The 23850-nt window shown below is 53.1% G+C and overlaps 1 protein-coding gene across 2 annotated transcripts; it reads left to right on the forward strand.

Moving 5' to 3' along the window:
• The first annotated feature begins 7 nt into the window (after positions 1 to 7).
• FAM222A (family with sequence similarity 222 member A) lies at positions 8 to 22794 on the forward strand. 2 transcript variants are annotated; one of them, XM_015878496.3, is made up of 3 exons: positions 8 to 260; positions 11118 to 11243; positions 20432 to 22794. In XM_015878496.3, exons 2-3 carry the CDS (start codon positions 11156 to 11158, stop codon positions 21616 to 21618), a joined length of 1275 nt encoding a protein of 424 aa, XP_015733982.2. In that variant the 5' UTR covers positions 8 to 260; positions 11118 to 11155; the 3' UTR covers positions 21619 to 22794. The 2 variants fall into 2 exon arrangements, with proteins under 2 accessions (XP_015733982.2, XP_085412099.1); XM_085555973.1 differs by lacking the exon at positions 8 to 260 and having other exon boundaries at positions 9014 to 11243.
• The last annotated feature ends 1056 nt before the right edge of the window (positions 22795 to 23850 follow it).

Genomic DNA, 23850 nt, shown 5'->3' on the forward strand with positions numbered 1-23850 from the left:
ATCCATCTTTTTTTTTTTTTTTTCCTCTATTCGGACCGTATTTTCTCCTCATTCGGATCATTTTTCCCCATCTATATATAATTTTTCCCCATATTTGGACCTTATTCTTATTAATTTTTCGGACCTTCCCGTGGTTTTTTTAACACCCCCCCCCCCTTCCCCACACTGGCCGCTCACGGGGGGGGGCGGCCCTGGGGGGGCGGCCCGGAGCGCCCCGAACCGCAGCGACCGGAGGAGCCGGCCCGGATCGTTCTCTGACGGTAACGGGGGTTGGACGGCACGGTGGGGTCGGGATGGAGGTGGGGAGGGGGGTGGGGGGTACCCCGATGCTGCGGGGTTGGAGCCGGGCCTGGGGTTCTTCCCCCCTTCCCGGAGTGTCCCGGAGCCGGGAGGTTGCGTTCGTTGTAGGGGAGCTTTGGGACGTTCACACGTGTATGTGTGTATATATATTAGGGTGTATAAGCTACTCGTGCTGATTTAGCGGCATTCACCGTCTGTGCGCCTCTCCGTGCCCCTGCAGCCGGGTTGTGCCGTGCGGGCGAGCAAAGCATCCCAGTGTTATCTCCAACCACTCCAGAACCTTTATCTTAGTGCAGGTGGGAGCTGCCTGCCCCCCTTTCCCAGCCAAACTTTCAGCATTGGGGTCTCCCCCTGCCGGTGTGGGGGTCGGTAACCCCAAATGCAGCCCCTCTCGGGGTCTGCTTGTGTCTTAGCGTGAAGCAGGGCGAGAGCGATGATCCCAAGGCTCTGTGCCCGTTTGTAGGTCAGCACTTGCTGCACCACGGGCCCCGCTGCAGCCGAGCACCGTGCGAGCGATCGAAGCGGCTCCGTGTGGGTATTCAGCCCGAGGATGGAGCGGGGGAAACCCACTGTCCCTGTATTGGGGGCCATTGGCCCATCGTGGCTGAATAGGGACGAGCTGGAGTCGCTCAGTGCTGGATCTTAATTGCAGCCTTTGGATGAGTGTTGCTGGCTCCCGTGGTGGCGGCCGCGTCCCCGTGCCGTCCCCATTAGTGCCGTCCCCATTAGTGCCGTCCCTATTAGTGCTGCCCGCTGTGCTCCGCGGTTCGGTTCTGCCTGCAGCAGGTGCCCGCAGCTTTGTTGGCAGAGCTGGGCGTCAAAGTCACAGCCTCGAGTGACCCGACCTTGGCACGACGTGCTGTGCCCGTACCCAGAGTCTGGACGGCACCAGGGTTGGGATCCTCACGGTGGGATCCTCGTGGTGTCCACGTTAAGGCCTCTCTCCGTGCCCCTTCCCACCACCGGGCTGCCCAGCTCAGATCCATGGGGCCGAACACCCTGAGCCCCCCCAGCTCTATGGGGTTGCCCATAGCGGGGGGTGGTCGCAGCTCCGGGACCCCCCTCCCTCCCCAGCCCCCTCTCACCCCCAGCCCCGCTCTTTGCGTGTCCGTCTGCATCGGGCTCATGCATGCATGCAAGAATAAGACGTTGCTTCTTTCTCTTCTTCTTCTTCTGCCTGCGCATTCCTCAAAAAGCTAATATTCATGAAAGGTAATTCAATCAAACCGCGATGCCTATCAGCTAATGCAGCAAAGCTGGCGCAGGGGTGAGAATGGGAGCCAGGAACACAAAAGCCCTGTTTTATTACCTCCTGCTTGCCTGAGAATTGCTTTTCTCCCTCGAGTGAGCCGGCTAAAGCTGGCTTTATTATGTTAACCTATTTGCGTGTCAAGAGCTATTGTGCCTCTCTTTATCTGTGTTTGTATTTGCTCGATGCAGGGAATAAAAGGACGAGGCGAAAATGGATGGCTGGTCAGTGCTTTGCACTCTGGGGGCACTGATTGGTTGCTAAGTGATTTGCATCCCCGGTAATCGCTTTTATCTCGGAAGGATGTCGTGTATAATTATAAGCCTACTGACATCTTTTGAAATCTGCCTAATGGGTGTTTTTAATTTACATGGGAAGCAGGGGCTATTTGTGTTGCTCTGATTACAGGTTGTGCCGAGCGTGAGGTTGGAAATAAAGGCATTTCCCTACATGTGGGGGAGCGTGGGGCTGGGGTTGGGGCCGGTCCTGGCCCAGGGATGGACAGCAGATCCATCCATCCATCCATCCATCCATCCATCCATCCATCCATCCAAGTTGGCTGTGGCCATGGTAAGAGCCCAGAGTTGAGCCCATGGGCCTGGTGCAGGCTGTGCTCTTGGCATCCATTCACCATTGGGTTTGGTGAACCCTGTGCTCCCCTCCTGGTCTGCAGTCCCAGGGAACCCCCAAGTGGCTGCTGTGCAGGGATGGGGTGTAAATGTTTAACTGGTGTCTGCGTGCAGCCAAGTGCTGCTGGATGGTGCCACGTCCCCCATGAGAGCTGCACCCGGTGTGTTCACACACTGCTAAAGGCTGCTGGGTTGGGTGTTAGGAATGGTTCCTCCCCCCATAGAGCAGTCGGGTGCTGGCACAGCTGCTCACACTGCTGTGGTGGGCTCAGTATCCCATGAGATGTTCAGGGAACATGGAGATGTGGCACTAATAGATGTGGTCAGCGGGCAATGATGGAGATGGGTTGGGGATGCTTGAGGTCTTCTTTAGGTTGGGGACATGAAGGGTGGGGGACACAGAGCCTTCCCACGCCCAGACACTCCGGGTGGGAGGCGACTGGTGACTGCACTCCCAGCAGCCAGCCGTGGCGTGACGACAGCTCGGTAATTAATTTCTCCCGTTGGATGAGGTCAGGGCAATGCCTGGTGAGACGCGGGGCGCATCGCAGGGCTGGATGTCCTTTGTCCCCATCCTGGCGGGGACACGGGGTGGCTGGGGACAGCTTGATGAATGGGAGGGCGGCTGGGGACAGCGGGTGCTCTATGGGGGTATGGGACAGGGTGCTGGTGAGCACCCCGGGGTGCTTTGCCCCGCTACCACCCGCAGCCCCAGCCCTGAGCGTGGCACCGGCGCTGCTATTTATGGCTGCCTGTAAACAAACTCCCAATGAAAGAAAGTTAATGACCTGAGACTGACAAGAGCCTGCTGGGAATTTTTATAGCCCCTGGGACTCCTTTTTGCTTGAGAGAGAACAGAGCAGCGTTTTCACCCCAGACAGTGAGCACACCCCGTGAGGCTGGGGTGAGGAGGGTCCCATCATGGTGGTGGCACTGGGTGCCCTGCCCCCATGTGTAAAGCTGGGGCATGCTGCCCCTGGTCCCTGAGAGGGGATGTTCCAGCCCTGCACCATCTGCCTTCTGCGGGTCATTTGGTTGTGCTGCAGGCTGGAGTGAGGGCTGGCTTCCCACCAGCAGTAACCAAACACGAATAAAACCATAATACCCTGCAGCAGAGAGATTGAGCTGCTGGGGATAAATATTCATACTGCTTCTGGAAGGGGGAGAGAACCCAAGTTTGGCTTTCCAAAGAGAAATTATGATGGGGCACGGGGCTGGGTCTGTGCTGAGCTCAGCACAGGGGTGTGCATTGCATTTGTGCTTTGGTTTCTCTCCCCCTGTGCGGATGTGGCCATATGGGGACAAGCATACAGGGGGATATCCCAGTGGACAGGCATGACCTGGTGATGAGCCCCCACTGCTCCTGGTGCTGCTATTCCTGCTGGGCTGTGGCTGCTATCACATCAGTGTGTTCAGCTTAAAAAGTGCCATCCTGCAAGCAGCTCGAGTTTCCCTTTGGGAAGGAAAAGCCAAAAGCAGCAGTGAGCAGGAGCAGGCAAAGCCCTCCCCAGCCACGTGCTCTGACTCTCCCAGCACGGACTAGGGGGGAAGCAGTAGTTTTTCAGTAGCCCTAATGCTTGGGGATATGAGAGATTAAGGTTAGTGACCATTTTTTAACTCAATAAAGGGAAAGACAAGCTGGAGTCTGCAGTCCAGAGATATAATTAGTTCGCAGCAGTGGTGCTTTCTTGATTTAGCTTCAGAGAGCAGAACAAGACAAGGATGTTATACCCAATTAGCAATAACATACAGTCTGAGCCGCGCTAGGTGAGATAACAAGCCATTTTTATAGCTCTTCTTTACGGACTTTTTAGGGGGGGAAGGAAAGGAGGAGGGGCTCGTGGTTTGATTTCTTGTCATTTGGGGACAATTGAGGGATGTGGGAATTCCCTGAGCCTGGCACCACGCTGGCCAGTGCAGGTGGTACAGCACAGAGCCGTGGCCATCCCCATGGGCTTAATGTGGGGATATAGGGCTGGGTAGGACCCAACCTGATGGATGGTGACACTGGGGGCTGCATCTCACCGTGCCCATTAATGACACACTAAGAGCAGCCCTACTTTGTCATGGCAGCCCTGGGTTTTACGAGAGAACGGCCAATAAAGCAAGGGCCGTGCACACACACTGGATATTTCCTGTCTGCTTGTAGTGGGGTTTATGGGGTGTGAGACTACAGAGCTTCAGGACACAGGGCAGGGGACATTGCTGTCACCTGCATTGCACTGGAGGGCAGCTGGGTGCCTGTGCCCTATGGCACCGGGCTCACGTGGTTGATGGATGTCCATAATTCAGTGATTTATTTTTTTCCCCCTGTGCAAACCCAGCTGGGTTGGGGTTAGGAGGGTCCTGCATGTCATGGCCATGCACTGAGCATCGCAAAGGGCATCCAATAAACCACCCAGCCCAGCAAAGAGCCAGAGATGCAAACTTGGATGATGTTTAATTAGTCAGCTTTAATAACAGGCTCCGGGTTGGAGGTTCTTGGCACATTGCAGCACCCCCTGCCCCAACCCACCCAGGTCAGGATGTGGGGCAGCCCCACAGCACACATCCCATAGGGACAGGGACAGCCCCGCTCAGCTCCGCTCACGGCACAGCGATGATCATCATCAGCTCTCGTCGTAATCATTAAGACTATTAGAAAGAAACGTTCGCTTGAAGCTAATGTCAGACTTTCTGTTCTGCTTTGCAAACGCGCACAATTAATGCCAATCAGCTGCGGGAGGAAGCCAACTCGCAATCATGTCTGCTTCATCTCGGCTGTCAGCTGTTGCCATTCCGTGTTGTACATTTTCATACAATTGCTATAAACATAAAAGGGGGAAACTCCGCGTTCTTCGGAGGGCTCGCGTTATTGTTCTGTGTTCATTTTAATTACTTGGCATTTAGAGGCTCATCTGGCCTCGCCGAACAGGCAGGAGAAAGTAGGTCTTTGTAAAACAAATAGATAAATCTTGATAGATGCCTTATTTTCCTATTCAGCGCTTGCGTTGCATTATCTACGGCTAAAGAAGAGAAGGCTGTTTAATTTCTTGTTGACGGGAGCTGTTCTGCACCCCCCCCCAATGATGAAGGCGCATGGGCAGAGCAAGGGAAGGGGGAAGGAAGAGCCAGCGTGACTTGACCGGATGGTGCTATAATCCTCGTTACAAAAGTACACATCAATTATAAGAATTCCTACAGTAATCTCAGAAATCTATCTTTTTTTTTTCTGCTGAACCAGCTCATTAAAGAGCTCCATTCATTTCCATCTCTCCGGGTGAGAAAAGGTTTAAATCCCCGCAGCTTTGTGTTACAAAATAGACTTAGTGGGACGGACTCTTTCTAGATATTAAAAAGAAGTTGATTTGGTTGTTTTCCATCCCCTCACCCCCTCTTTCCCATCCCAGCCTCACGGCGCAGACGAAGCATAACTTAATTAGGCGAGGGCGGCGGGCGCAGGGGGCTGCGGAGCCCACGCCGTGAATGGCCTCCATCTGCTGGGTGCGGGGCGGCCTCAATGAGCCTTTGAAAGGAGCTGTGCCGGGGGTCTGTCCATGGCCACCCCACAACCTCAGCACAGAGCCCCATTGTGTGCGTGGGGACGCGGGGACGGCCGGGCCGGGGTCGTGCGGAGGGTGCGGGTTGGCGGGCGCGTTGCCGCCAGGGCTCTGTGCAAACACGTTAATTTGTTTTCTTTCTTGCCTTGCCTTTTCAGGGTAATTGGTTGCATTTGAAGCCTTTGTGAAAGCCTTTGATTATAGTAATTTCGGCGGCGCGATCTACCCTGAATTCCTTCGTTGGATTCTTTCACAGCTCCGCCGCTCGGGGCTGCGGTTGCGACGCGCGCCTGCCCTGCGTGCGCTGCTGCCATGGGTGGCCCAGGGCTGTGGGTCCAGCTATACCCATCCCAGCAGTGATGGTTGTATGGGCTGGTTGTATGGGATGGATACGGACCTTGGCACTAGGGCAGATACTGGGCTTGCTGGTCCTTGGGCTCAGGATTGGCACAGGTCTCGGCTGCTCTGGTTCCCTGCGTGGCTACCCATGTTCTATGGGGATGCTTTTGGTTTTCACAAGGCTTTGTGGCTTATTTGTTGCTGCGTCCTTGGCTGGAATGCTGTTGGACAGTGAGGTTTTGTTTCTAATGGGAAATGAAGGAAAGTTCTGCTTCATTGTTGGGTGCTGACGTTGCGTTCCTATCCCACGTCGCGGCTGTTCCTGTGCTCCTCCCCATCCCTGGCTGCACTGAGGCCACTCATTCCCTGCACCGACGGTGTGGGCGTCTCTCCTGAGCTGGCCAGAGCTAAGCCCTGCTAATCCAGCACATGCTGCCTGCAGGTGTCCTTGGCAGCTCCCTGCGGGTTGGAGACCTCCCGGGACCTGGCAGTGGGCAGATGGCTGTGATGGAGCTGGGGACATTGAACGGCACAGCCAAGGGTGATGATGGTGGGAGCGTTCCCTGGGGCGTTGCATGGAGATTGGTTGGAAAAAGCTATGGAGCATCCCTGTGTGCTGAGCTGGGGTCCCTCCAAGCCACAAAGCCATGCATCCCATCCACCCTGGTGCCATCCCAACCCCACAGCCCCCATCAGGGCCACAGACAGCACAGGGGCTGCTCCGCTTTCCAGAATCATCATTAACCTGTTAGGGAGAGCTGTTCCCGCTCACGGCGAAAATAGATCTTTAATCTCTGCCCAAAATAGCTCATTTGATGAGAGGCCTCCTTAAAGCTGACACATAAATTTAACCAGGCCGCCCTAACCCTCCGCAAGGATGTCTGCAAATGCTCAGTAGCACTCGAATTGTTGGGGTTGTTGGTTTGGTTTTTTTTAATTCCATTGTTACGTACGCATCTGATACCTTATTTCTTCCATCAGATCATTTGTAACAGTCAGGAGGCAATTTACTTCTGTCCTCTGATTCAATTTGCGCTTTGTGCTCCCGCAGCCATTCTGCTCGCGGGGTCATTGCAGCTTTTGTGGCCCTGCGTGCAAGCAGAAGGCTGTTGGGTGGGTTTTATGTTCTTCTTTTTTGCTGCCTGCCTGGGTCCCATTCCGCATCCTGCAAGGGCAGAGGATGCTCAGAGCTCCCTCCGTGCTGCTCCAACACTTGTGTGCTTGTTGCAGCTGGTGATGCTGGGGACAGGCAGTGCCAGCCTGGCTGTGCTGCTGTCCTGTCCCAGCTGCTGCCTGGGGCTCCATTGGGATGGAGATGCATTGTTACAATCCCCATCCCCACACCCTTTTGGTCCCCGTGCCCTTCAGTCCCCACCTCCTTGCTGTTCCCTTGGGTTGCTTGTGGTCACTGTGTGGATTGGAGGCTCTTAAAGCAGGGAGAGGGTGGGGAAATGGCAGCAAGATGTTTCCTATGTAAGGAAAGGCATGCCATGGGTACAGGTGCTCATTGTGTTGAATGAACAACCTTGCTCTGAGCAGGCGCTGAGGCCACATGCTCATCCTCATGCCCCCATGCAGGGACCATCCTGTCCCATCCTGCCAGTGCCTCCCTAATGCATTCTCCCTCTTTGCCTTCAGTCCCCAATATTTATTGCAATGGAGCAGTTTGGAGGAGCAGGAGGCCTCATACATGTGCCTGCTTGGTTTGGGTTTCTGGCTTTGAACCTGAGCTTGGGGAATGTGCTCCATGCACATCCATGTTCCCCATTGCTCGTGCATTCCCACAGAGCACCGCACACCCTAACCCACAATAATCACTTTCAGCATCATTATCCACCACAAACCCAGGCTTCCAATTTTAATCAGAGGGAGCCGGTGTCGCTTTAAGATCTGCGGGTTTTAAAGATCACAAGAGGGGTTAGAGAAAATTACCCTTGACTCTTACATGCTAATGTAATCTCTAACCAGATCTGCAGCACCGCAGCTAAAATTGCTTTTTAGATTAACATTTAATTATTAACAGGGCCCCCTGAAAGGCCCGGGGCTGGAGCACGGAGGGGAACAGGGCGCACAGTTCAAGCTCAGCCCCACTGGAGACATTTGCTGTATGGAGGGGAAGGTTGTGGGCAGCCAGCAGCAGCGTGCCGTGCTTTATTGCAGCCCTGGGCAAGGTGTCATCAAACTTTCTTTTCTATTTTATCTCAGGCTCCCCGTGATTTACCGCAGGGTGACCTTTCCTGCATTCACTCCTTCCTGCACCGCGCTGTCGGGCGTCGCATGGTGTGTCCTCCTCCTGCCCCGTTCCCACTGCCAGACACCCCATGTGGCTCGATTGCAAGGTCATGTAGCATCCCTTTCTGCCTCCTTCCATCACCCCTAGATTCCCTTTGTGTGGTTTCTATGCCCTGTACCCAGCTGGGCTGTGTGCTGGGGTCGCGGTGCCCGCTCAGCTTCGTTAGCAGTGGGCAGGGATGCACGGCGGCAGCAGACATGGCCCTTTCTTTCCCTAACAAGGGGCCAGTTTCTGCAATCCTCTTTATTCATTGTTCTGCCGAGGAGAACGGCACAGACCCAATTCAGGCTGAGACTTTGAAAGTTCCCTTTCTTCCCCCCCCCCCTCCTACCCCCCCTCCTGTCACATTTTCTTTTATCTAAATCCTCGCCTATGAAAGCCTCTATCGACAGCTGCGCTGGCCTTATCTCGCTGGAGGGACCTTCGCGGGGCTCTCAGAGGAGATAAGACCGTCTTATCGGCCTCTGATGTCAGAGAAGGTGCCAAACCCTTCTGTCATTGGAGCTTTAGACACAGAGGGTTGAGGTTTTTTGTTTTTTTTCTTTATTTTTTTTTATTAAAGTCACAAAGACCTTGGGTTTATAAATAGTCCGATGGAGCGATAGAGCTTGGAAATTAGCAGAGTGGGGGGCAGGGAGGGAGGCGGTGGGAATGGGGCTGGGATGGAGGGAGGAGGAGGAGGAGGACGATGGGGACATGGTGTCCCCAACCCTTTGGGAGCAGGGCAATGATGTGCCCTGTGCTGGCACACCGTGGTGACAGCACCTGCTGGGGCCTCACTGGCTCAGGGACAGCCTTGTCCTTGTCCCCATCCCAGCAGTGGAAGGAAGATGGAGAGATTATGGGGCCCTTTACAGCAGCACCGTGGGGCTGTGGGGCCGGGCAGCTCCATCCTCACCCCATTGCCCTGCTGTGATTTGTGTGGCTGTAGGCTGGGCAGGGGCTGCGCGACTCGGGGCAGGGCAGAAAACTGCTGAGTGTTGCCTTTCTTGCCATGAAAGAGCCAGAGCAGCTTGAACTAAATCAGATCCTGCTGATTGGAATTAGTTCAAATGCAGATGGAGCTAACTAAGCTGGCGGTAAGCATTTGAACGGCACAGCGTCCAATTCCCATCAGCTGATTCAAGGGCTTTTCTGGGCAGCATTAACAAAATGCCACCGAGCGGACAGATGCCCATTGTATGGGGGGCTGATGCTCTCAGCCCGGTGCCAGGCTCGGACCCGAGCCACCCATATGGGATGCAGGGATGAGGTGACTTTCTGGGGCAGCACAAGGGTTGAGGTGATGTCTGCTAATGGTGGCAGCCCATTGTGGGGGTCCCATGCATGGTCCTGTGGCCAAAGCCATCCACTGGGAGTGGGGGATGCAGCCCAGCCTGGTCCCGGTGGGTCGACGCCAACTCCCAAGCAGTCAAGTGTGCTCAGGCTTTGAATAAGAAGCACTTCATTCTCTTTTCAAACTGTATAATTTCTGCCTGATTGTAATGGCATATTTTAAAATTACCAGAAATCGAAGCCAGAAAATGGATACGGCTGCTTTTACTGCGAGCTGCATTAACAAAGGATATGTAATGCGCGAAATAAAAACACCTCCCTGCCCCCCCCTCCTCCTTTTTTTAAGACAGTAATAGGAGAAAATTGGTTTTGAAACTGAATAAAAGTCCCTTTCAGAGGAAATCATTTCTTTCAGGGTACCTTTGCTGAAAGTAAAATAGTGAATAATGAAAGGTGGTTACATGATTGTCTTTCATTTAGAGAGCGCTAGGACAGATGGAATCTGGGAGAAATGCAAGATTGGAATAATTGCATGGTAACAAGGCGCTTGTTGTGAAATTAGTATCTTAAGAAAGTAGTGAAAAAGGCTTTTACTCATGAATACTTCATTATTAGGAGAAAACGGCACCATTTGGGTTCTCCAGGCACCTGCTCTGTGTGCGGTGGCTCTTCCTCGTCTTTTGCTCCTCACACCTTTGCTCTCACAGTCTCTGGTTCCTGAATTTTGCAGTGCTGGAGTCTGCCATGGGGATGAGGCAGAAGCTTGTGGTCCCAAGCCCATGTTGGTGGCTGGGTGTGAGCACAGACCTATGGCCTTTGGTCAGCTTGGAGGTGGGCAGGAGTAATTTGCTACCAGGTGGATGTAGGGGAGCGTTCCAAGGGGTGAGGATGGAGCTTGATGAGCAGCGCTTACCCCAAGCACCAGCTGGGGAAGCGAGGGGACCCTCTGTGACATCCATCCCTGACACCTCACATGGACCAGAAGCTGCAGCTCCAAGGATGGGTTTGCTACCTCTGCCCTCTGTGTGGTTCCTACAGGACGATGTGCCATGTGCAGGACGTGCAGTTCATACATCAATGGTGGAGGTGCCTTTGGCCTGACCCCTGCAGCTTTCCCAGCCGGATTTTGGCACACCGCAGGACCCAAGTGGGATTTTGATGCCTGCAGGCCAAATCCCTGCTGTGCATCCAATGGTTGCAGCTGTCCCCGGGAGCAGGAGGAGCTGTTCTGTTTCCTGCAGGAAGAGCAGAAAGCATCACGGGGGAGCACCAACCACCCACTGAGCCCTTCATATTTATTTTATAGAGCTTCATATTTATTTAAGGCTTCCATACTTATTTATTTATCTCCAAAAGAGCAAAGGCCCCTGCGCAGCGGGTGCGAGAGCTCCCAGCCTCCATGCATGCAGACTTTGCCCAGCAGTGGGTGTGGGTGAACGGCTGGACCCCCTCTCCCCCCCCCCCTATTAACACTATCTCTCTTCTCTTGGCAGTGCACGGTGCGGCTGCGGCCGGCCAGGACTCACGGACCATGCTGGCGTGCCTGCAGCGAACCCAGAACCCACCTGGGCAGCACCTGGCCTGCCCCAACCCCAACAAGGCACTGGAGCCACGCAAGTGTAAGTGCCTGTGGCCGTGGGGAGGGATCATGTGCAGCATCATGGGGCTGATGGGGTGCTGTCGGGTCTGGGATGCTCCTACATCCATGATGCTCCAAGAGCTGAGATGCTTTGAGGACTAGGATGCTCTGAGATCTGGCATGCTTCAAAATCCAGGGTGCTCCCAAATGTGGGATGCTCTGAGATGTGGGTTTCTCCAAGATCTGGGATGCTTTCAGATGTGGGGTGCTCTGAGATCCAGGATGCTCCCAGTTATGGGATGCTCTCTTGTCCAGGATGCTCTGGAGCCAAGCTGGTGCCTCGCTCTCAGCATCCCCAGGGCATGCACGCGCCGCTTGCTGCTTTGATGCTCCTTGTCTTATTGGAAAAGACATTTATTTAACTGATAATTAAAAAGAGCAGGAGAAGCTGGGGCGGGGGGCTGGGGGAGGAAGAAGACAAGATAAGCAAATTAAATTGGGTCACTGGGGCTGATAAGTGGAACTTCAGAAAATCTCATGCAACCGCCTGCAAAGCACAGAGCAGACAATGTCCGGTACCTGCTCACAGCTCCCAGACCTCCAGCCCCCACTCCTTCCTTTCTTTCCATCCCTTCCCCCTGTAATTACTTTCCCAGTTTTGCTGCAGCTCGCCTTCCCAACGAGCTGGCCTTTCAGATAAGCTGTAAACTAGTTACATTAAAATGGGTTCCAAAAGGTCACTCCAGTAAAGCACCTGTCTCTCCCAGCCTTTGTCTCTCAATCCAAACCATGATTAAATGTATATTTAATGAGCCTGCTTTAGGCAGGCGTGTTTGACCTCCCCGGCTGGGAAAGACGCATTAAGATTCTCAAGTGATGAATGTGTGTTTTAAAGAGGGGAGTGGATATTTTTCTGCTGGTCTCAGTTGGATTTTTAAACATTGCAGGCTGAAGACAAATCAGCTGCTAAAGCTCTGCTTGTTAGTGTGTGACAGCCCCTAGGCATTTGTTTAATGATCTGTATTTTCCTGGAGACATTTTCCCCTCTACCTGGGCATCCTGGCACTGCCGGTATGGGGTGGCACCAGCTTTGTCCAGGGGTATGTGTGGGAGTTGGGGCTGTTGGTTGTGGGGTGGATGGGATCAGTGACCCCAAACACTTTGAATCCAGGCACCTTTGGGGTTTGGGCTCTCCATGGCCTCAATGAAGCAGGCATGGCCCGTGTGCTCGTGCTGAATCTGTGCTGTTCAGGTCTCTTCCCTATTAGTGTCTGGAAGGAAAATGAATGTTGCTCTTGTAAAATTATTCCTAATCCGTCATGCCTGAGCAGCAGCACAGGGCTGGTGCGAGGGCTGCGGCTCCCGGCGCTCCTTGGTGCCATGTGCTAATGAGTGGAGCTGTGCCCTCAAGGCCAGGACCTGCAGTGCAGAGCCCAATGGGTTGCAATGGGGACCCCAAGAGTGCAGCACCAGGTGTTGTGTGTTGTGCCTGCTGTGATGCTGAGGTCAGGATGCACCCACCTGTGCCTATAGTGTGCACAGTGCATCCCAGGGGTGGATGAGGGCTGGGGACTGTAATGACCCGTGTGGTATAACACCAAGGAGCACCACCCCATAGCCTGGTGTGGGGGATTCAGTGCTCCCTGGCATTTCCCATCCTGCTGAAATTGTGCCAAAACAGCATGATCTGGGGAGCTGGAGCCTGGACGTGGTGTCTCCATTCAGCAAAGCACCCTCAGCAGTGACAGTCACCCCATGTCCCAAGAGGGGTCCCCAGTCCCAGTGTCCCCAGACTGCATCCCTGGCATCAAGGGCAGCTTGCAGAGCTGCCACCACAACCAGATCCAAGCAGATGGGGAGTGCATGGGCACTGGGGGCCCCCACCCCTGGGGCAGAACCACACTGTGGGGTTCATTCCCCCCACCCCCAGCACTGTGCATAGCCATGTTCCCCTAGCATGCTTGCCGCTGGCCAGGTCACCTTAATCAAAGTTTAGCTGACCGTATGTTTCCGCTCATTATGGGAAAATACAGCATGTCTCTCTCCTCTCTGCCTCCTGCTATTTCAAATTAAATTGCAGGTGACATTCAGGGCCACGCATCTGGTTTTGAATACAATTTTCCCTTCTTTATTTATGGCACCTGTGGTAAGCGGGGCAGGGAGGAGCTCGTCCCGCAGCGCCTGCCTGGCTATTGGGACAAGATAGCATTCTCTTAAAACGAGACACAATTTAGAAGTGCCTCTGATTACTTAATTTGCTCCTGAGTATCTCAGTAATTATCTTTATGGGTCTTATTTCTGTCCTCTGGCATTGTTTCTGTCGATATTAAATGAGTCTGGCTCTCGGCACATTGGCCGTCTGGCCCAGCACCACTGTGAAATCCTATTACCCTGCCGGTGCCACTGATTAATTTTTGTATTAATTTCACGTAGAAGGTGAGCGGATTCATTTTCCTGCCCGTGTTTGGAGCCCAAAGCCCCAGCACCTTCATCCCCTGGTTGTTCCCTGTGCCCCAGTTCCAGCATATGATGCTTCATGTTCCAGCACAGCCTCCTCCAAGCATCCCACTGCATCTGCTCTGGGTGTTGGCACCATGATGCTCACAGCAGCAGCCAGCTTTTGTGTTCTGGACATTGCCTTGGGATGGTGTCCCACTCCAGCAGGGAGCAGGAGCTTCAGAAGGAGCAGCATCCTTAGGAAAATATCACATCCAATTAACTCCAGCAGGCTGCTCCCTTTTGCTTTTATTCCGTGTGCATTACAGGAATCCTGAGCTTTATTTAAATTATAAATCAAATAATACCACTCTGGGCTTGGCCAAACTCATTGCTTTTCTCGCTCTCTGCAGCGATGGCTTATATTTAATTAAATGCTCCTTTCTGTGTGCCCACCTCTGGAGCTCACCGTGCTGCCGTCAGCTGGCCAGGCAGTGGGGGGCCATGAGATGGGATCAATATTGAGCCAGGAGGGACGAGCAGCTCCTTGAACTCTTAAGCTTTAAGGACGTCGGCTCCCATTGCAGCAACTCTTGTTGCGTTGCCCAGTGTAGAGCTGCCTGGGGGCTTACTGTGCTGCAGCCATGGGGCCATGGGAAGCGAGATGCCCCAATGGACTGCAGGTCTGGCTGGGAGGGCAGCAGGCTGGTGCATGCTTTGCTACATCAAGAGGGCTGTGGAACAACCCCACCTGTTTTCTCGCACATCAAGAGCTTTGCTGAGCTGTGTTTTCTCCTTCCTCATCTGCTCCCTTTTTAGTTTTTGCAGATGCCTTTTAGAAAGATGAGATAACGAGTGCCATTTGTTTACCGAAGCCTATTGTGGAGCAAAAGGGAGTTGACACGCTCACATCAAGTGCCACCTTGTGCTGCAAACATCACTACTGTAGTGTCGGATGCTATAGGGGCAGCACTGCATATAGCAAGCTGTTTTTGGGGCATTCCAGATGTCCCTGCGCATTATAGGACGCACCCATGGCAGCTCACCTCTGAGTGATAAAACTCTTTAATTGCATATGGAATAAAACCGCCTTGAATGGCTTCTCATTACACAATTCTACTTACACCAAGGGCATTTTCATTAAAGTAGCTGCAGCTCAGCTCTGCTTTTGTACACACCCATAAAATATCATTTTAATTTCATGAGGGGTTACACATGAGTGAAATAAGATTAATTCTTTCATTTTCAGTTTCTGGAAGGGGTCGGTTAATGATGGTTCTGCGTATTTATATACGTGCCATAAAGAAAAGAGTTCAATTAACTGCCATGCCCAAAATGTGCTGTTGAGTTGCACTTTTCCCTGCCAGGAAATGCTGCAAAAACACTTTCGATCGGTCACGTGTGCTGGGGGAGATGGATGGGTGAGGGGACACACTCCAGGTGAGACCCTGTGGTTGTCAAGGATGGAGCTGAGCTGGAAGCTTTGTGTGCGTTCAGCCCCTGGTAACCCATCTCATGCTTGATTTTTATTTGCATTTAGACTTTTCCTCGTCACTCTTTCTCAGCTTATTGCAGGGCTTTTTGCTACCAGTGTCTTGTAGGAGCTTCAGAAGCTTTGCTGTGCACTGGGTTCCATTGGTCCAACCAGCCACTGGCATGAAAAGTCTGAGGTTTGAAACAGATCTAATGTTAAAATGCTTTCATTGGCATGCACCTGGCCCAAGTAACAGAGTGAGGGGAAGGGGTGAGCTGCAGGGCTGTGTGGGGTCCCTTCTGGTCCTATTGGTGGGGTGGCATCAGGGTGGCATTGTGTCAGCCATAGGATAGCATTGGGATGGCATCAAGATGACATCGGGTCAGCCATGGGGTGGTGTTGGGATGGCATCAGGATGGCACTGGGTCAGCCATGGGGTGGCACTGGGATGGCATTGGATCAGCCAAGGAGTGGTGTTGAGTTGGCATCAAGATGACATTGGGGTAGCATTGGGATGGCATCAGGGCGGCATGAGGGCAGCATCATGCGACATCAGGTTGTAGGGTGGCCTTGAGACACCACTGGGACAGCATTGGGGTGGCACCAGGATGCCGTTGGAGTTGAACTGGGGTGCCAGCATGGTGCTATTGGGGTGGAACTGGGGAGCTATCAGAGCAACACAGAGGTGACATTAGCGCGTCCCCAGAGCCAGCATCCCCACGCCTGCTGGCCACGGTGCCGCAGCAGCGCTCGGTGCTAATACCTCGGCGAGGAGACAAATAGAAAGTGACACATGTGTGTGTAGACTGGTATTTGTGGTGACGCTTTGACTGCAGATAATAAAGTGCTCGCCCTGAGGTGATCCAATTCAGCAAACGCCTCGGCAAAGCCGCGCGCTCCTTCAAGGGAGAGAATAAAGGGGAGGAAAAAAAGGCCCGTCTGAAATGACATGTCAGCCTAAAAAGGGAACGTGTTAATGGATGAATATCTCGGGATGGCAAAGCCCTGCTCTTCCCTTTGTGCTTTGTCATGAATTTTGTTGTCTTTGCACATTACAGCTCCTGCGCGGCTGCCGCTCGAGGTTTGCCACCTACGTTTATTCAGATGGATTTCTCCAGCTATTATTCCTGTAGTTGTTTTTAATTTAGGACCTTGAAGCCGGTGTGCATTTTTCTCTCACCGGGGCGGCTCTGCTGGGGGAGGTTTTGTGCCAGCTGCTTGCAGAGCAGGGCTGCGGGCTCCCAGTAATGGGGATCCTTTGACTGGGGGACTCTTGCAGTTGGGGTGCTCCTGCAATTGAGGTGCTCCTGTTTAGTGGGACTTCTGCAAGCGGGGGGTCTCATGCATGGCAGAGCCCATTGTATCATACCCAAGGATGCCACAGGGCTGCCATGTGCCCCAAGCAGTGCTGGTGGGGGGCTGGGGACTGCACAGGTGCAGGTCCCCCCCTCTGCACCCCCCGCTGCATCCGCCACACTGCGGTGGCCTCTGCACCACCCATCCTGGGGACATGATCACCATAGAAACCGCTGCACTTCAAAGGGTGGAAAACGGCAAAATCCGACAGGGAAGGAAGGAAGGCATGTAGCAGGGGCAGTGCCAGCACAGCTCGGCCAGGGCAGCGTCCCCACGTGTCCCATGTGTCCCCCCAGTGCCAACATGGTGCCATTGGTATCCACGAAGCTTTGTCAGCAGGAACTTGGGACCCCAGCATCGGGGCTTTGTGTGTTTGTCAACACTCCCGGCGCTGTGTTTGTTTTCTTCCAAACGTTGTGCAAATATTGAGGCTTTTAAAATCTGCTCGCAGATTTGCAGGGAGGGAAGTGGGACTGCTGGTCTATTTTAGGAGCTTTGAAGACACTGAGGCTTCCCCACTACGTGGGAGCAGAGCACCTCGTCCCAGAGCTGAGTGAGCTCTGGGCTTCTGCAGAATGGAATGCAAGAGTGGAGCCTCCCCGTGTCCCCACGGGGTGCATGGCAGTAGCTGGTGCTGGCTGCTGCCACCACGTCCCTGCCAAGCCCTTGTTCCCCTCCACATGCCCAGTTGTCCTGGTTGTCCTCTCTTCATCATGCTGGGAAATGCCTGGATGCAGCAGGTGCTGTGCTGACAATTGTGCAGCCCAAAAGCAGAACAAGGACACTGCTTTGTTTGAGGATGTCCCATCACCGTGGCACAGCTCCTCCACTTTCTCTTGCCACTGGTGGCAAAGCGATCCCATGCCTTTTGTCAGACATTTTGCACAGGCTTTTCCCTCAGAGCACAGCAGGGCTGAGGCTGCCCCAATCCATAAAAACAAGATTTATTTTGGATTGCCACGCTGTCAGGGCCCAGGTTTTAAATCTGTGTCTTGAACCGAATTTGGTGGCCAATTTGCTAAAGTAAAAAGTTGTTTAGCTGGAGGCGTAATCTTATAAGCCTATGCTGCCATTATAATGGCTTCTCATTTCTGCCTAGCTTTCCAATAATGCTTTGAGCAGAAGCTTGGAGTAATATAAAAAGCCATAGGATTATTACTGCGGGCGATGCATTTTCCATTTACAGTAATAAAATACCGAAGAAACAAAACAATTTAAAATTCCAATAAAATTCAAAACAAATCTTTGGCTGCTGAGCAGATTCAATTATTTAGCTGTTATTGAGTGCAGGCTGGAAAAATAGAGCAGGTCAGGGAGGGAGGGGGAACCTGAAGCTGCTGTGTGCTGTCTTTATCTGGGGAGAAGGCGACAGGAGGCAGGAGGTGGCCAGTGGCACCCAGTGGGAGAGGCAGTCACCAATGGGTGTTGCAAGGATGGGAATCATAGAACTGTGGGATCATAGAGGTTGGAAGAGATCTCCAAGATCATCAGGTCACCACTATGTCTGTTCATAGAATGGTTAAGATTGAGAAAGACCTACAAGACCTTCAAATCTAGCTATCAACCCATCCCCACAATGCCTGTGTTAAGACTCGAAAAGACCACCAAGTTCATCAAGTCCAACTGCCAGCCCATCGCCACTGTGCCCACTAACCCATGTTGTGCAGCACCGTCTCAATGTCGTCCTTTGAGTCATTGCTGCCTTCATCATCCACATCCTCCTCCTCCTCCCATGGCTGCGTGGATTTGCTGCTCACCAGTTCAACATGCCTGGTGCTCACCATGGGAAGCAAAGGGGGCTGCGCCACATGCCACCACCTTCATCATGACATCCCCAAGGGTTCAGCTTCAAGAAGAGGAGGGGGAAGAAAACTGCCAGCGGCCGGCTGAGCGTCGGGCGGGCTGTCTGTGCCTGATGGGTGACGGCGGTGCTTCAGGAGAGTTTGCATCTCTCAGTAATTACAGCCCGTTAGAAAGCAGTAATTACTCCGGAGAGGGGGAGCCGCTTACCAGCAGCGCGCACGAGCGCGCCAGGAGCCTCTTGGAAATTGGTAGCTCTGTAATTTTCCCAGTGGGGGTTTGGTGCGTCACCCTGATATGTGACAACACACTGAATTTGTGACTTGTCAAATCCAACCCAGCTGGTGCGAAGAAGGTGACAAAAGAGGCTCCTGGCTCTCCCTTGGTTAGCTGGCAGCCGTGCATGGGGCCATCAGCGAGCGGCGCTGTGTGGGGCGATGCTGCTCCATCCATCCATCCATCCATCCCCTTTTATTTTGTTTATAATTTTTAATTTAATTTCATTTTTTTTGCTTCAAAAGGATTATTCTCCCCCCTCCCTCCCTCTGTGGAATGGGTTCATTAGGGATTCTGCAAGTGTCACCAGCTAATTAGTGTCATGTTAATTGAGCATTCACGATGCTGCCACCTCCAAGGACAGTGGTGCCGGCGTGAAGGGGAATGCAGATGCGTGGTGCTCGTGGTGCTGCTGGGCAGGTGCCCCCAGTCCCCACCAGGTCCCCACTCTGCTCATATTGGGTGGGTCTACCCAGCGTGAGCAATGCCCATATTCCGCTGCTGGAAGCTGTAACATTAAATCCTGCTCAAAGACCCTGGTTTTAATTGGCTTAATATACTCGTTAATAACAGTGTCTATTTAAGACACCTGTAAAAAGCCCATAACATTAACTTAATGGGAGAAATGGCTGCTGAACACTCTTGCATTCTGCCTTTTAAATTACTGGTACACCACATTAATGGAGAGGAAGGAAGTGGCCATCCATGGCCTCACTCCCTGCATCCCTGTGGATGTTCCTGCTCCTGGAAGGGTGTTGTACACCAGGTCCCAGGGGTGCCAGTGCCCCAGCATCCCCCTAGGTGCTGTTTTTAATGTCAGACCTTGCTCTTGCAGGCACAAGGAAGGGTCCATGGGAGGGCTGGGGATCCTTGGTGGCTCTTGGCATGGGGTGGGCTGAAGATGGCTGTTGGCTGCCTGTCCTGCTGGCAACTTTTTGGAGCAATGGCAGTGCTTGAGCCCTCTCCACACTGGGAGATGTAGGGATGTTCTGGGGAACTGGGCAGTGGATAAACCCATGGGACAAACCCTTGGGACCTGTCTCCTTTGCCTCCTTTTTAGCAGTGTCACCAATAACTCCATGGATGGAGGCAAATTCATGGGAACCACATGGGGGTCCCAACACGGTGCTGCATTAGGAACTGAAAGCCAACCTGGCTCCCCACTGCACACCATGTGCTGGCGTGGATGTGCACACGCATGTGCAGATTTTAAACACCTAATTTATTCCATCTATTAGATAGATTTTGTAGATTTAATCATTTTCACAGTTGGTGGCTCATTGGATACTCAAGATAAACTCCAAATGAAAGTATAATGGGTACGACAAATGAGTTTTCACACCAGAATGGCAGAAACTTGCTTGGGAAAGAGTTTGAAAGGAGCAAAAAAATATATACATATATAATAATTTTTTTTTTTCCTGCGGTGGCTTTTGCTGACTACAGTAGGTTACCACAGTTAATTTCACCAGTTTTGTTCATCTGTAAAATTGCATAAAAGTGACATTTTTGTGCTCATTATAGGAACTGCTGATTTATGGATGGTAAATGCGATGCTTTTCCATTTTTGGTGAGGTTCTCGTAGCAGCGCAAAGCACCCATGAAATTGCTTGTATAATGTAGTTTAAATCCAATCTCGGAGAAAGATTCCCCCGTTGGGTAAAGTGACATTTCCATTCTCCACACCGGGTTTATTTTAGGCCACTTAGAAGTGACTTTCTAAGCGTGAGGGGGCAGGTTTGTGCCGTGACCTCGTTTCTGTTGGGTGGGTGATGCTGGAGAAGAAAAAGGAGGAGGAAATGGAGGAGGAGGAGGTGGAGGGGGGTGAGGCTGAAGAGTGCCCACGGGTCTTGGAGTGGGATTGATGCTTTGCTTTGCTCCTGCAGGCGAGACGGCAGCACCCATGCATTCCCCACGCTACCCCAGCCCCGCTGAGCTGGACGCCTATGCACAGAAAGTGGCCAACAGCCCGCTGACCATCAAGATCTTCCCCACCAACATCAGGGTCCCACAGCACAAGCACCTTAACCGAACGGTCAATGGGTACGACACCACGGGGCAGCGCTACAGCCCCTACCCCGTGCATGCCGGCGGCTACCAGGGCCTCCTGGCCATCGTCAAAGCCTCCAGCAAAAGCGTGGTGAAGAACGCGGAGGGCAAGCGGACTAAGCTGTCGCCTGCGCAGGCTGGCGTCACTCCCTACCCATCCTCAAGCACTTTAGCCCCAGGCCCCTCCTGTGCTGGCCCACTGAGCTACCACCAGAAGCAGCTGGAGGGCCCCGTGCCCCCCAATGTGACAGTGGCTGGCTCGGCGCTGCCGCTGGCGGGCCGTGGCCTGGCGCTGCCGCCCTCCAACCTGCCCTCCATCCAGAGCATCATCTACCAGCTCAACCAGCAGTGCCAGGCTCAGGCCACACAGCCTGCTTGCCCGGCACTGCCGGCCGCCCACCCCAGCCCGGCCAAGCACGGCGCCTTCCCCACCATGGCCTCAGCCTACGCCGTGCTGCCCGAGTGCCGCAAGGGAGCCGAGCTGCCGCTGGGCTCCACCCCAGCATTGGGGCCGAAAGCGGGGCTCTACCCCGACGGCGTGGACTACCTGCTGTGGCAGCAGAAGCAGCAGCAGCACCTGCGGGTGTACAGCGGGGGCAGTGGGGCCCTCAGCAAGTCACCTGAAGCCTGTGCGGCCGCCTCACGACCCTACGGGCCAGCGGGGGAGAAGGTGAGCTCGTCGCCATTGAACTGCATGCACGGCAACTTTGCGGTGGGGCAGTACTTTGTGCCACCGTGGAACAGCGTCCTGGTGACCCCCACCAGCGACTGTTACAACCCACCGCCTGAGCTGGGCCCTGTGCCGCGCGAGCTCGGCATGCCGCCGGCTGAGGGGCTGCCCAGCAAGGCGCTCTGCAACACCTCCATCCTCAGCAGCAGCCTCCAGTCGCTGGAGTATCTCATTAACGACATCCACCCGCCCTGCATCAAGGAGCAGATGTTGGGCAAGGGCTATGAGACCGTGTCTGTGCCAAGGCTCTTGGACCACCAGCACGCCCACATCCGCCTGCCTGTCTATAGATAAGGGGCGGCCGTTGCTCTTCCCAAAGCCAGGATGGCAGCCAGGCCCTCTGGCACCATGAGGCCGTTGAGGGGTGATGGGGTTGGTTGGGGTCGGCTGCCAACACGGGTCCCGCAGGTACTGGCATGGAACCGGGCTCATCGAACCGCGTGTGCCCGCTGGAAGCCAAGGATGAAGGAATGCTTGTCTTATATAGCTCAGAAATCATTTTATTTCCACGAATGTGAACAGGGAATCGCTATGAGTTGCTGCTATCCAGGGAGAGGAGCTCCGCTCTGCGCACGGTGCGGGCCGCAGGCAGGGTCCCTCCGCGCTCACCTTTAGCTGAAGTCCGTAACTTGCACTGCTTTGATTAAAAGCTCGTAACTGGGGACAGCCTGGACGCTATTTAAGAAAAAAAAAAAAAAAACACTTGAAAACTTGAACAGATTTTTCTTTTTTTTTGTTCTTTTTATTTTTTCAGTTGCCCACAACGCGCATCTTGGGTGCTGGCCTATGAGGGGGGGATGAGCCCACGGCGCTGCGCCCACAGTGCAGATCTCCAAGGGTTTGGAGTTCTTTCTTTTTTCTTTGTTTTTGGGTTTGTTTTTCTTTTCTTCCCCCCCTTTTTCTAGTCCATTATCCTTTTGTTCCGTTCTAAAGGCAGACAGTGTGTAGAACCACGTTGGGTTCTGTACCCAGCCCTCGCACCACAGTGGGATTGTGGCAGGCTTCTTCATTTCTTTCTTTCTTTTTCTTTTGAAGCAGCTCAGAAATGCTGGTTACCCCTCCGCTATTCACCCTATGTCATTATGTGCTTAATAGGTTTATTGGTTTAAAAATGGCTCTGCGTCACCCAATGTTTTTCTGATGAGGCAAGGAAACAAACACTACCCCGAGGAAACCCAAGGTGATTGTGCTCAGATAAGAGGCACTGTATCCCTGAAAGGCCTGTTCAAGCACTAAGTGCATTTACAAAATCTCTGAGAATGTTTTTTTTTATACTAAAATCGACCATTATATTCTACTGTGAGAAGTGCTGGCTGCACTTATATTGTTTTAAAAAGGAGAGAAAACAAATGAGAGAGAAAAAAAAAAAAAAAGAAAAAAAAAAAAGAAAAAAGAAAAAAATCCACAAAACCTGCAAAGCTGTGTGTCCGGATGTTGTTTTTCCCAAAGTAAAACCAGGATGTTGCTGGATGTGTGCTCTGGATTTTGTTTGCTTGCTGTGGCGCTCACCCAGCCCTATTGGAAGGACCCGCTGTCCCACCTCTCCCCAGCCTGACTTCACCCTGCAGATTTTAGGGCACGGAGGAGCACCTATAAATAACCTCCTTATGATGCTGATCCATTAATCCAGCCGTGGCACCGGGTGAGATGCACGCATGTGTGCGGGGTGTGCGCCAAAGCCCTGGGATTAGGGGGCCATGGCCCCACGTGCACTGAGCCCGGTGGTGTCCCCACTCCATGCCATCAGGTGTGGGGCAATGGTGGAACCGCTCTCCACCCATGTGAAGTGATTTGCCCTATAATGTTGGTGAGAAGTAGGTTGTGTTAGGGTTATGGGTACGTATGTTCTTCCCAAACCTACCAGGATGGGGATGGGCACAGGGATGGGTCATCCACTTTGGTCATGCTCTGGGGACAGCAAGCAGGCATAACAGCTAGTCAAAGCAACAAAGAGGAACAGGGACAAAAGGACAAGCAAAGGGACAGCAGTGTCCCATGGGGATACCCAGCAGTGCTACATCCCTGCTGTGTGCCAGAAGGAACACTCTGAGCTGTGCCCCAGCACATGGGGCAGTGCCACCTCCATAGCAGCACCTTCTCCTTGCCTGGGGAAGGATGGCTTTTCAGCTCCGCAAATATCTTCCTATTAAAATAATCATCATAATTTTGGAGGCAGGCACACGCCAGGCTGATATTAAACTTCGCAGCCGCCTTTGCTGGCTGAGAGCGAGGAGGAGAGACAGGCAATATAAATGGCACGGCTGAGAAAAGGACTTAAAAAAACCCCATCTCTCATTTTGATTGATATTAGCTTCACAAATTAAGCTTTAGATTTATCTAAAAATAAATTTGCTTCCGTGCTCGGCGTGCTGGATGACAAGTGCTTTTCTCTTCCCTTTGTTGGGTTTGTCATCGCTGGCACGGCAGCGTGGGAGGCGGGGGTTGTGCCCAGGGGGCTGCAGGGCACGGGGAGGGGGTGGGCATGAGGCAAACACAAGCTGTACGGGAACTGCTGAGTCTCAGCCT

The sequence above is a fragment of the Coturnix japonica genome, chromosome 9 (assembly GCF_054131305.1).
Source record: "Coturnix japonica strain WE chromosome 9, WE-NBRP24, whole genome shotgun sequence".
In the NCBI taxonomy this organism is placed as follows: Eukaryota; Metazoa; Chordata; class Aves; order Galliformes; family Phasianidae; genus Coturnix; species Coturnix japonica.

Coding starts and splice junctions, on each gene's coding strand:
- FAM222A (XM_085555973.1), top strand. CDS start 11,024: ATGCATGCAGACTTTGCCCAGCAGTGGGTGTGGGTGAACGGCTGGACC. Junction 11,244..20,431: donor GGCACTGGAGCCACGCAAGT/GTAAGTGCCTGT, acceptor TTGCTCCTGCAG/GCGAGACGGCAGCACCCATG.